Here is a 12,707-nt window from a genome sequence, read left to right as displayed (position 1 = left end):
CTGGAACGGATCTCAGAGGTAGCTCTGTGATCTCCACTTCCATCAGCTCTTTTCTAACACGAAAGGTTGCACTTCTCTGCAAAGTTATGAATGGATACTTCGTCTCAAGCCGTTATGCTGATAGCACAATCGGTATAAAATGGGTAAAAAAATGTACAACAAAAAAACAGACAGCACTGATAGATGCCACCGCGCTGAAAGACGCTACGCTGAAACGTTCCGCAGATCGACGTGTCGTACAACGTGCCCGATCCGGCCGCAAAGCCGGCCTTCCAGCTCACGGTGGAGCTCACAGAGCCACGTGGCACCCGAGCGCCCAGCTCCCTCGACCAGATCCAGGACAACCGCTCAGAGCGGCCACACGCGCGCCGCCACCCGCCACCGCTGCCACCGCCCCACCCTGGCAGCGCCAGCGGTAGCAGCGATAACGACGATGATGACCCGGCGGCGCATCACGACAGCAAGGAGTACAAGGTCACACTGGAGGTGTGCGCCAGGTCAGTGCGTCGTCGTCGTCGTTATAATTGTCTTTTAATTATCTGGGAAAGTGTCAATGGTCGGCTCAAGACTGTTTGGTAGGGTCAAGCTTTGGGGTTCGCCGATGTGTTTTCGGGTTTGTACCGTGCGTCGTTTGGGATGATGTTTAGATGTCTTTTGCCCCACGTTCTGAGCACTTCTTCGGGAATAATTCGATTTTATCCGGACACGGTGGACACGTCGGAGAGCCATGCGGCACAACTGGCAACCGCTTTCTCAACGAGTGCTGCTGTACCTCGGGAAAAAATCGCAGCACAGTGTCCGGATAAAAATATGTGCATATAAGGTGGTAAAGCTCAAACGTGCGTGTGACGAGGAGAAAATGATCTCTGTGCGCTCATCGAGTTTGGTCAGCTTGGTGTCTGCTGCACATGACAAAATCAGCATGAGTCACAAACCCCGCCTGTAAGAGTGCTGGATTCCAGGCGTGCATCACTACGCCCAGCCATGACTACTCACGGTTGCACAGGAAATAATTGTTGGTGTAATTGTTGGTGTACTGAATTAATGGAATCGTACCATTGCTTAACTTTAAAGTACGACTGCAGGAAAATACGTATTTCCGCTCATAACCGTTTTGCAAGCTTTTACAGAGATAAAAAATATAAGCATGCAAGAGTAGGCCAAAACACCTAAAGCTCCCTCGAACGAAGGCACCTTCTTCTGCAGCAGAGTGAGGAAGAATCTGCAAAGGCTGCACCTTTACCTGCATAATGTGGGTTCATTTGCGGGTTCAATCCTGCAGCATAGTTGTGTACATTGCTGTACATGTTGTGTCTTCACGTGTGCCTGTAGATGGCTTCAAACCGGCTCGTCCAACATGGCAGTGTTGGAGGTGCCTCTGCTCTCTGGCTTCCGTGCCGATGTGGAAAGTTTAGAACAGGTAAGCTTGGCCTAGGCAATCATGGACTTTTCAATCGGGATTTTAAACTCATTTCTTTAGAACTGCTTTCTTTTGTGCTTGGCTTGCTGACCTTCCCCTCGTACCTCGATTGGTGCGGTTGGCTATGTATGGCACGGAAGAAGTTCAATATACACTCATTGGCCAGTAGTGGTCCAGGTTATTCTTCTGAGGCTAAGTTTCATTCCACTTGAAATAACGGCCGGTAAAATACTTTGAAAACAAATTAGTTGAAAAGTTGCACAGACCAAACAAAGTTTGCTTTGAAGTTGCCCTTTTACATTCCAATTGTATAATAAATAGCACACTACTTTAGCAACAAGGGTGACTTGCAAGAATGCGTTAATAGTATATGATTGCACAGACATGAATGCAAATTTGGTTCGTGTAGAAGTTTAAAGAATCTTGTGATTCTCAGGCCTGAAATAAATAATTTACACCACAATCTTCTCAATTACTCACAAAAGAAAGTAACCTAAAAAGCTGAATTGTGTTTATTTGATTTACGGCAATTCCTCGAGCAAACAATCATCCTGGGACATTTTGAGCTCAAGAAAAATCGCCTGAAAAGTTTCTTAAGTAGGTCACTCAAATATATTTTCTGATACCTCGTTCAATACTCGCTGATGCATCCCATAAGACTTGAAAACATACTCGCCAGCATCATTGTATTTGTTTCTAATATAATAGCTGATCTGGGGAAAGCAACCTGCCTTGGTGACACAGCAAGGCAGGAGAAAAAATGAAAAGTCGAATATGTTATCTGGCATAAGGGTCTGAGTCTGTTCACTCAGCTTTAACCTTTAATAATAAGCCAGAGAGAGGACATCCGTGAAAAATGTTGCCGCTCTTATTCCAACCTTATCGTCGGTGCTTATTAAAATAAATACGCAAATTCTGCAGTAAACTTACATTCACTTGGCCTGCTTCTTTAAAAGTTACCTACACTAATCAGCACGCCTGCACAATCCGCAAATTGTTCTTAGAGACGGCTGTTTTATTGCATGGCTTTGCAAGGCCTGATCTTTAACTTCCACCATAGTTTCACCTTTTCACGTTAGGATAATCTCCTCTGTTTAATTAATGTCCTAACATACTGAACACATCTTGTGTCAGTGGTGAAAAATGGAAGCCCGGGCTGTGTACGGGTGCTTGGACCGGAGTTTTGAGACTTTCTATTATTAGGAATGTCGTCCACATCAGTGAAATGTGCAACGTGTAATTAAAGGCTGCGCTTTAAACATATGGTTTTTGAGTAATGCGTAATTGCACTTGGTCCCAAGGAAATGCATGGGAACAATTAAAAGATTCCCTTGGGGTTGTGTTCACATTTGTTACTCATAAGCAATGCACACACAATTTAAGCAGTGTTCCTGAACATAATATCGTTTTTTAGCTTTTTTTTCCTTCCTGAACATGTTACGCAAAAAAAACCATCACTAACACAACGAACATGTTTGCAGGTATTACTGGACAAGAAACTGGGTCTCAAACGTTACGAATTGGACGGCCGCAAAGTGTTGTTCTATTTTGACGAGGTAAGCAATGAACGAACAGCTGAATGTGCGTTTGGTAACTGTCGTTGATGACGCTATTATTGGAGACATATGGTAGAGTTTGGACGAAGCTTTCGGGGCAATATTAAAATGCACGGAGGCTTTTTTTTTTCAGCCAACCGTGACTGCAGCTCTCTCGTGATCACGTGCGCTTGGTTTACGTCCGTGCAGATCCCCAACCAGTGCATGACGTGCGTCAAGTTCCACGCCGACCGCGAGTACATCGTGGGCCAAACGGCTCCGGTCCCGGTCAAGATCTACGACTACTACGAACCCGGTTCGTCTTGGGGCAGCCTGGATTATTAATAATTAATGATCACTATAAGTTGCTCGGATGCTGCCGTAGTTACGATGGTTAGGACGTGCAAAGCAGAGGTGGCCGTTTCAATCGGTTGGCAAGGCGGTTGAAACATTGGTGCAGGTTTATCAATTACCCCAACCTCTTTTCATCCAGCAGTATGAATGGGTATGCCATGTTGAACTTGTTTCGCACAGTGCGTAGCCAGCCATACTAATCGGAGGACGGCGGGTGGAAGGACACAAACACAAAAGCAGTTATGCAGAAAAATGTTCAATCGAGATTTTGCAACAAGTGGTGTGGGTACTCTCACCTCTTCTAAGATGTGTAACCAGCATGGAAGAGTAGGCCAAATACACTTTGGAGGAGCTGTCTAGGGCTCCCTCCATTGAAATCCCTTCTGTCAGCGGTGGCATGAGCAAAGCATTGTGGGGCTGTGCCTTCACCTTTGAGGATCATCAGTACAAACTAAACATTACTTGTGGGAGAAGGGACACATTCTGTTGAAGTTTCTTTTCTGAAGGTGGCTCAGGGATTAAAGTGCTGAGCTGACACCTCTGAGATGCTGGGTTTCAATGCCAGTCGGCACCTGTGGTTCAACTGAGTTCTAAAGGACAGTGAGTTGATTATCTCGGCGTGGTAACCAATGACTGCACAATACATCTAATTTTAATATATATTACATTGATTTGGATAAATTTGACCTCTGATAATATTTATATATCAGGTTGACTGGCACTCCATACGCATTTCTCTCTGTGTGGCAGTGTATGTGGGAAAAATACACCGCTACTTTACAATTTATTTCGAAGCAGTGCTATGAAATCCTCTTTCCGCGGATTGCCTCCGAACGCACGGGGGGGGGGGGGGGGGGTTAACGCTGCCCTACGATAGTTCCAAAAGGAGGCAGTTTTTTGGTGTCTCTTGGTGTTGATACCTGACAGCACGAGTGGGAGCAAGCGTGAGGCGAGTAACGGAGGGAAATGCTTAACGAATGTCCCCTCTCTTCTATGGTTCTTTCGGTAAAGTCACATAGATCGAAAATCTAATAAAAATAATAACATCAAAAATATAAAAAGCCAAAAAACTCACGACGTTTACCGAAAGAACCATAGAATATGAATTCCTGCAGTTACAAAATTTTTTAAGTCAAAATGTCCCCTCTCTCTCGCGTCGACAGCACTGGAGGCCACGCGGTTTTACAACGCGAGCGCGAACAGCCCTCTGGCGCGGGAGCTGTGCGAGGGCAAGAGCTGCAACGAGGTGGAGAGCTCCACCAATCAGTGGATCGGTGAGCCACGGCGCGCGTGTCTGCATGCGTGCGTGTTGCGTGTGAATTGCGTGTATGTCACGCCGAACTTCTTTCGCGCCGTACGTTAGCCGGCCGTGCTAATCGGAGGCGCGCATCGCAAGGGATACGATTGACCCCGTGTACCGGTGCATTGGCGATGTAATGAGCAAAGTGAACAGAGCATGCGGTTTTTTGTGATTTTTATGAAGCCCCGACACGCTGTAGGCTTGGCGCAGGCCCCCCCCCCCCCGCGGGGGTCTCTCGGATGCCCACTTTGGTGCCCCCACTTTGAGTGCTCCCCCCCCCATTTCCCGCTGCAATGACTGCAAGCCGCCGCAATGTGAGCAGCGACGCGTAATGGTTCACGCCCGAAATACCGCATACATACAGAGATATGAAGAATTCTACGGTGAAGGGGGGGACCGTGAGGAGCCACGTAAAAGCATAGGGGGGGGGGGGCTGTAAGTTTGGGACAACGCGAACCTCTGCTGAACAAGACATCCGCATCAGATTTATCGTCTCCGCATTGCCCAATTTTATTTTCTGATGGCACGAATTGGGCTCCCAGTGCATGGCGATGGAATCGCCACGCTGTTCGAATTATAACGTTGGAGGATTTTCTGTTGGCTCGTTCCATTCGAGGTACGTTCCGAACGTTACATAACGCACGTCGACCTCCGAGACGCCAAGCGTATCGTCAAGAGGACACGCTCTCAATGGAGGCTTGCCACGTTCAACAACAACGACGACGACGACGACGTTGTTGTTGTTGTCGTTGCCATTTGCAATTAACGTCAAAGCGTTTGGTTGCAAAGGAGGAGGACCTTCCCAGGGACCGATGTCCACAGAGCCTGGGAGGTCCTGTGGGTCACGTCCACCCCTCAGGGGGCTTATTTTTCCCATATCCATGGAGACGGGGATACTTTTACACATTCCTGCGTAATGGCTGGCTTCCTGTGCTCTACCATGAGATGATGGCTTGTTGGGCTGCCTGTGGGGTGGCATGTGTACATTGCGTGTTTTGTTTAGGGGTCTGGGTGGGATGTGCAGTGATCCCTATCCCTTCGACAAACACCCCCCCCCCCTCTGAGGTTTACCACAGGGGCACACAACGGGGAGAATGACATGCGGCCACAACCGCCTACGCTCCTCCAAATCTGAGTTCATTTCCTTAATGCACTCTGGAGAGCCGCCGCCGCTGCTGCTGCACTGACGCTCGACTATGCAGCTATACTGAACAGTTTTCAAGAATTAGAAATGTACAGAAAAAACTATCACAGCGCTGGCAATCGCAGGCGAGTCAGCAAGTCAGCGCCTGAGATTGGTTTTCAGCGTTTCAAATTCAGGAAATATGCTGCAATACAATGGCAATAATTCCTAGCGGGGAAAGCCACTTGTAGTTTTGTTTAACAATCTGTAGAGATTATATTTTGCACAGGACATTCGTAATTGCAAAAGTGGTGTGATTTTAAAATGTTCGCGACGACGTAAAGCTCCTTGTTTTGTCGGCAAATTGAAAATAGCTCGAGTTACAAATTGCTTCCACATTTTTCCTGGCGAGGCTGCTCCTTGCCATCGCTAACACAAACATGAAGTGCATTCTCATTGTTAACGACTCCATCGTTTTGGTGGCGGAGACGTAAATTCCGCTAAAATTATTATTTTGTCACGGCCATTTCATGCCCTCACTTTCAAACAACCCGCGTTTCCAATGGGAAGCTGCCATGGCGAAATGTTTAGCAGACGGACTTGCAACCCAGAAGGTCGCTGGTTCGACCTCCAGGGGTGGCAGTTGAACAAATGGAGCGAGTTTCTTCATCACCCCCCAAACACTTCTGTCCACCAGGCGGCATGAAATGGATACGCCATAGTCTACCAGCAGGTCGTGTGTGGTGGCTTATAATGTGGGCCCTCCCGCCTGTGCCAAAGCATCTGGCCAGCATGGAATGATGGGCCAAATATCCTCTAAGAGCTCACTCAAGTGGAGGTCCTTCTGTCAGCAGTGGTGTGATCAAGCAAGTGCAGGGCTGCATTTTTATTTTTACACACCAAGTTTCCATTACATCAACGCTGTTTTAAATGTTCAGTGTTTGACCGCTTGTCATGAAGAAAAAATGTGTGCTAACTGACTGCAGACAATCATACCGACCAGCGTGATGTGTTTGGGTTCACATTTATAAAAAAAAAAAAATTACGTTGACAGAAAAATACATTGATTCAAATTCAAGTAAATTTACGCCGTTCAAACTGTTAAGAACAGTAAATGGGCTTGGCCGGGACACGTCCACAAGCAGGGATGATGGTCGATGGTCAAGAATAGTGACAGAGTGCAGCCTTGACAATGGGACGCGTCGAAGAGAATGTCCACGAAGGAGCCCAAGTGATGAAACCAGCACGTGTCGGTGATAGGTGCATTACCACGTGGCACAATCATGACAGAGATTGTGACGGTTTGGGGAGGCCTTCATGCAGTAGTGGATGGATCATGGCTGACGATCACATTGTAATTAATAATACCATTGTGGATTATGCGTTCGTGCAGTGGCGCTATGAACTCGGCGATCTGTATTTGATTTCCAGCCATGGATAACATCAGAGCCACGTGATATTTGAACTAGTCCCTGGGTTCCCCACCCTTCACAAAATCCACACTGAGCAAGTGAAGTGAAGTACAAAGCAAACTCTGCAGCCGGAGCGGTGTGGGGCAGTCTACATCCAACAGTGGCTCAACAAAAGGACGATGTTTTATTATATGATGTATAAGAAATATTATGCCTTTGATAGGTGTCGATCTCTTGCAGGTAAAATAGATAATGCTGTAATGAGTCACACCATTTCAGATTTAAAATTATTATTTCCAAGCTGAACAAGCCATGATTAGTTAATCTTCTGACAACATAGTTAAGCCACTCGCCCAATGGCTTTGTGACAACAAACGTACAAAATAATAGATTACACACATTTGAAATAATATGTCTGGGAGAGTATAAACATTTACATATGAAGACCAAACATTGATAGCAGGTAAAAGAGGGCATGCTGGCTGACACCGTGAATGTCAGGACAAGGTTGCATTGATGGAGCACTGAGAGGCCTTGTTCTCAAAGACTGTGTGGTCTTTTCTTAAATGGAATGAGTGCCAAATAAAAAAAAATGTTCTGCCCTTTCATTCGTTTGATTGGCAGAAAAACAACATACCAATATAGTCCAGTTGAATGTTGCGCGCTGAAGGGACTATTTGCATCTCTCAAACGCATTTAGGGAAAAAAACGATGGGAGTGCAAACCTCCGCAGGCACACACATTTATCTTGGTTTACTCCGCACAAATTGAATTTGTTGGAGAAATTTACGGGCGCGTCTCTCGCAGTATAAATGTAATCAAAACGCCCTCTTCCGGGCAGTCTGCGGTATCAAATATATATTGCGTCCAGGCCCTTTGTCTCCATCAGGGTTCTAGAGCCACTTGTGCAGTGGCTCTTTGGCTTCCCCCCTTGTGGCTCATTGTGGCTGCCCCCTCGCGGGCAGCCGTTAATCTTAAACGTAATATAACATAAAGATAATGTATTAATATGGCAGGGAATGGGTCACTATGGGATGTCTTGGTGCCAGCAAAATGAATAAAAGTCAAACTGTTCTTGGTTCTTTCGGTAAAGTCACGTAGAAGGGAAATAATAAAATAATAAAAATAAAACTAAATACAATTCTCACGACGTTTCGGCCACAACGCAAGCAGCCGTCCTCAGGTGAAGAACAGGGCTGTCGTCAAGACAGTGTCCGAATGAACACCACCAAGCTTGGCAGCGTATTTTTATCAAATATGTAGCCGAAACGTCGTGAGAATTGTATTTTATTATGTTTTATTTTTATTATTTTATTATTTCCCTTCTACGTGACTTTACCGAAAAAACCAAGAAGATTAATCCCTGCAGTCACGAAAGCTTTAAATCGAAAAATAAAAGTCAAACTGTACTGTTAAAGACTAACAAAAGGGGAAACCCCTAAATAGACGCAGTTTATTCCATCATCTATTTTGTTTATGTATGTCAGAATGTATTTGTAATCTGCTGTATTGCTGTAATGTGTACAAGTAACTCTGCGTGCGATACGGCTCTCGAACTATTTTTTGTCAAAGACAAAAAAAAAGCATGCCTCTTCTTCTTTGAAAGGTTGCCGTCCCGTGGCCTAGACTATTTTATTAACCAGGTGAAGCCCACTAAGCAATCAGCTCTGTTTCAGAGGCGACTTGGTCACAAACGACTGCTCATCGCAGCGGCTTTCGTCATCATCATCATCACTCGTTGGAATTTATAGGAGGAACCCAAATAATGTAAATGCGTGTTTCTAAATGTGGAGAAAAATCCACGCGACCACCACGGGAAGAGAGAGAGAGAACACGCGGACCCAGGGTCCGGGATCGAACCAATGTCATCTTGGGTGACGGGTGAAAAGGATGAAATCTCGCCACCGCGGCGCCCCAATCAATGTCAATTGATTGTTGCTTAGTTGGATTAGTTATGAATAGGGTTAGAGTAAAAATATATGTTAAAAGTTGATTTTAATCATTTCATCTATATCTGTGGCAATTGTGGTGGGGTGGGGGGCTTTAGAAGAATGAAACACTTGTTTGCTCAATACCCCATAACGGTGTGGCTATGGGTTTTTTTATGGGGTCGGTGCGGGTTCGCAAATTGAGAGCGATAGGCCCAGGACTGGTTCAAGGTATCACCACTGGCTGTGAATGACCATCAGATGTATTTAGGACACATTTACACATTCGATTAAGTAAAACGGTACGTAGGTAGTGCTTGCGCTGTGAGGTATAATGGTCGCATGGATTAATATTGATTCTGAAATCTCGCAATAGACGCGTTGAACCGTGTGTGTAAGAGCGTGTCGAGATGTTACGTCGTGTACTGGACGTTGTACCGCTGTACCGAACGGTTTAATTCTAGATTTGAAGTTTTCGTGACTGCAAGGATTCATACTCTTAGGTTTTTTCGGTAAAGTCACGTAGGTAAAGCGGTTGTGCTTTCGCTACGTTGTCCCCACCTGAAGAAGGACGCTTGTGTTGCGCCCGAAACGTCGCGATTTAATTTATTTAAATTTTTAACCTACGTGACTTTGCCCAAAAAAACAGAGTACCGAACGGTTTGTTGGGACTCCCGCAGCCGCTAGAGGCCGCTACATTCACCACAATGTAAAAAAAAAAACTGTCGTTTTTTTAACCATCACCGAGTCTCTGAAACGTGACCAATTCCTTTAAATTTCCAGGGGGTGAATTCTTGCCACCGCGATTTTTCTTTTTATTTTTGCCCCATTGCCACTTCAAGTTATAGGTGAACGTGTTGTCGTGGCGTATATTAAACCTCACACCAGGGAGGGAACTGATCTTGATATTTTAAATGTATTTATATCTGTTGATGCTGGGTGTCTGCTGCCGATGACTCTTACTCAGCGCTTTGAGATCATTGATGAAAAGCGCCATTATAAATGTAATACTATGTATTATTAATGTTTGTGGTCACCATAAGCAAACGTCGCTCTCTGAAGTTTTACCCCGTGTGAAAACTTACAGAGTGGTGACAACGCTTCTGAGCCGACACCTCTCATGAGGTCTTCTTCACCACTATTATTGCAATTATCTAAGATGCACAACAGAGGGCGCTCTTCAGCTAAGAAACCGTCAGAGTTGCGCCCCTCAGAGCTGGCTTTGACCAAATCAAGTGCAAATACAGATATTTTGTTCAGGGCGTTAGGTGGATTATATGCATCTTTGGCAGGGCTGGGGTCATTAAACCGAGCCAAACTGTTTTCATCAACATCATAATCCATGGTCAATCCTCTCTGGGTTGACAGTCCCTGCCGTCTCCTCGTGTTCGTGCGATGGAGTTGTAATAATAATCCACCTATCGCCAGCACACAAACACATTGCATTATTCCAGTTCTCGAACGGGTTTCATTCCTTGGCTGACACACCCATTATCATTATTATTATTCGTGACCATCAGCCATCATCCCTCGTAGCGACGCGTCCTGTGCAGGCCCATTGACTTTTCTCAACAATTTTAATGTCATTATTGAAGCCCGCGTGTGTTTCTCTACTGCGTTCCCTAGTTCTGTCTCTCACTGTAATTCCAAGCTTGCCTCTCTCCACACCTCTTCGTGCACTTTCAGATTTTTGGTCCGTATTTTTGTTTATGACCATGTTTTTCTAAACCGGGTTAAAAATATAAATATATACGGTGTACATTTTTCACCGGGTTTTCAATATGTAGACTGAGCCCTGGATTCTCCGGTGTATCGGGAAAATTAAACATGCCATAAAAAACGTATTTAATTGGGCTTACACATAACTGTTAAACTGGAAGTGGATATTTTCTCAGCCATGAGGCAATGTTGCGAGTCTTCAGTAAAAATATCAACACGTGTTTTCCCTAGGCAACATTACCTAAACACACTTCTGAATATATATAAATGGCTATTTGTATCGATTGTGCATACACCAGGTGACTAAATGTATGTGGTTACATCAGCAGCTACCATGATCTATCCACTGATGGCTGAAGGCATCTTCCAAGCCATCACTGTCGGGGATGTATTTGGCATGTGAATATTATTTATTTTCAAATTTTATACAACTTAAACACTCCTGCAAGTGTCAGTCAAGCATTGCAAATCATATCTGTGTTTTTCTTGTGCGTGTCAGCATGTACAGTAATACAAGCTTGCCCTTTAAAAAGGTGTCCATAGAAACCCAGTTCAAATACAGTAGAACATTTCAAAAATTATTCTGGTTTCAGTTAATAACATATTTACATACTACCCATGCGAAGAAGATCCGTACATGTTTTTGGTCGACTAATATTTAGCACATTTAACCACACACACTGGGAACTATTTCTGCTGTTGTGCAGCTTTATTTAACCAGGTCACACACAGGCCAGATTCTCATCTTGGAAGAATACATGTTCCCATATTTCAACGAGGAGGTACTTCAAGGGACAAGACTCATTTTTGGCAACAAAATCTGGCACATGACGTCGGTATAGATCTTTTTAACATAGGAAGCAATCCCCAATGGTTTCAAATTGTACTCGAGGTTTATCACGGGTCTAGCTGCACAGCTCTCCGATGCGTGTTTTCAGATCGTACACTCCGTGTTGTTCGGCACAGTGTCCCACGTTTCGCTCCACATGCTGGAAACTTTAATTCAGTTGCTGAAGACGACGCTCCCAGCACATCGGAGTTACACCACGAGAACACGACAGAGAGCCAATCCCATTATTCTTCAACAAGTTGCTTCTTTAAACATTTCTAGAATTGAGAAAAATATTTTTTCCTGCGGCGAGCTATGTTTCATCATTTGAACTAAATGAGTGCTTAATTCCTGAACTAACTTAGCAAGGTTGACCCGGCAAATGTTACACAATTGAAGCAGTATTCACACTGACAAAATACAACATTTATTTACTAAAGTGTGCTTTTAATTTATCAATAATACATTTAGCACCTCCAGATGTACTGCATGAAAGGCGCGGAATGACTAATAAACGACGATGATGAAAACTAACATGTGTTGCTATTCGCAAACCTTACGAAGCCACATTTAAAATGCCCTCTTTTCATTTTGCCACTCGCCAGGATTTTCAAGCGGCAGTTCCTGCAACGTTGTGTACGGCTGCGGGGAGGAAAACCGCTTCTCCGAGCGCTGCACGTGCTACCGTGACTGCGGCTACGACGGCGAGCCGGTGTGCGGCTCCGACGGGGTCCTCTACCCCAACCGCTGCCAGCTCGAGGTGGCCGCCTGCCGCAATAACACGCGCCTCGAGCAGGTGCCGGTGGCACACTGCGCTGCATCCCGTAAGCACGCATTGCCAGCACCGTCGGCGGGTTATGCTGCTGCTGCTGCTGCTATTGCGCTCTCTCTTTCTCGGACCTGGAGAGAATTTTCCCCGCTGCGTTTAAATAAAAAAGCCGTGTTGTAGTTTGGGGGGCCGAAAGCCTGAACTCCCAAAGAATGCGCCCGATCTCATCATATCTTGGGAAGCTTCACGGGGTTTGGACCTGGCTAATACTTGGATGGGTTGACCACGACGCTGCGCTACGTTGCGGGCCTGCAAAGG

At 45.3% G+C, this 12,707-nt stretch overlaps 1 protein-coding gene across 1 annotated transcript in view; it reads left to right on the top strand.

Moving 5' to 3' along the window:
- CPAMD8 (C3 and PZP like alpha-2-macroglobulin domain containing 8) overlaps positions 1–12,707 on the top strand; it is a 50,673-nt gene that overhangs the window by 34,086 nt on the left and 3,880 nt on the right. The window contains exons 35-40 of the mRNA XM_078623964.1: positions 226–497; positions 1,333–1,420; positions 2,902–2,976; positions 3,166–3,271; positions 4,473–4,583; positions 12,226–12,444. Of these exons, the coding sequence (XP_078480090.1) occupies positions 226–497; positions 1,333–1,420; positions 2,902–2,976; positions 3,166–3,271; positions 4,473–4,583; positions 12,226–12,444 (871 nt within the window). The remainder of the gene's footprint in view (positions 1–225; positions 498–1,332; positions 1,421–2,901; positions 2,977–3,165; positions 3,272–4,472; positions 4,584–12,225; positions 12,445–12,707) is intronic.

The sequence above is a fragment of the Lampetra planeri genome, chromosome 3, assembly GCF_965212315.1.
Source record: "Lampetra planeri chromosome 3, kcLamPlan1.2.h2, whole genome shotgun sequence".
Classification (NCBI taxonomy): domain Eukaryota; kingdom Metazoa; phylum Chordata; class Hyperoartia; order Petromyzontiformes; family Petromyzontidae; genus Lampetra; species Lampetra planeri.
Note: the sequence above shows the minus strand (reverse complement) of the source record. Positions and strands in the feature narration are given on the sequence as shown.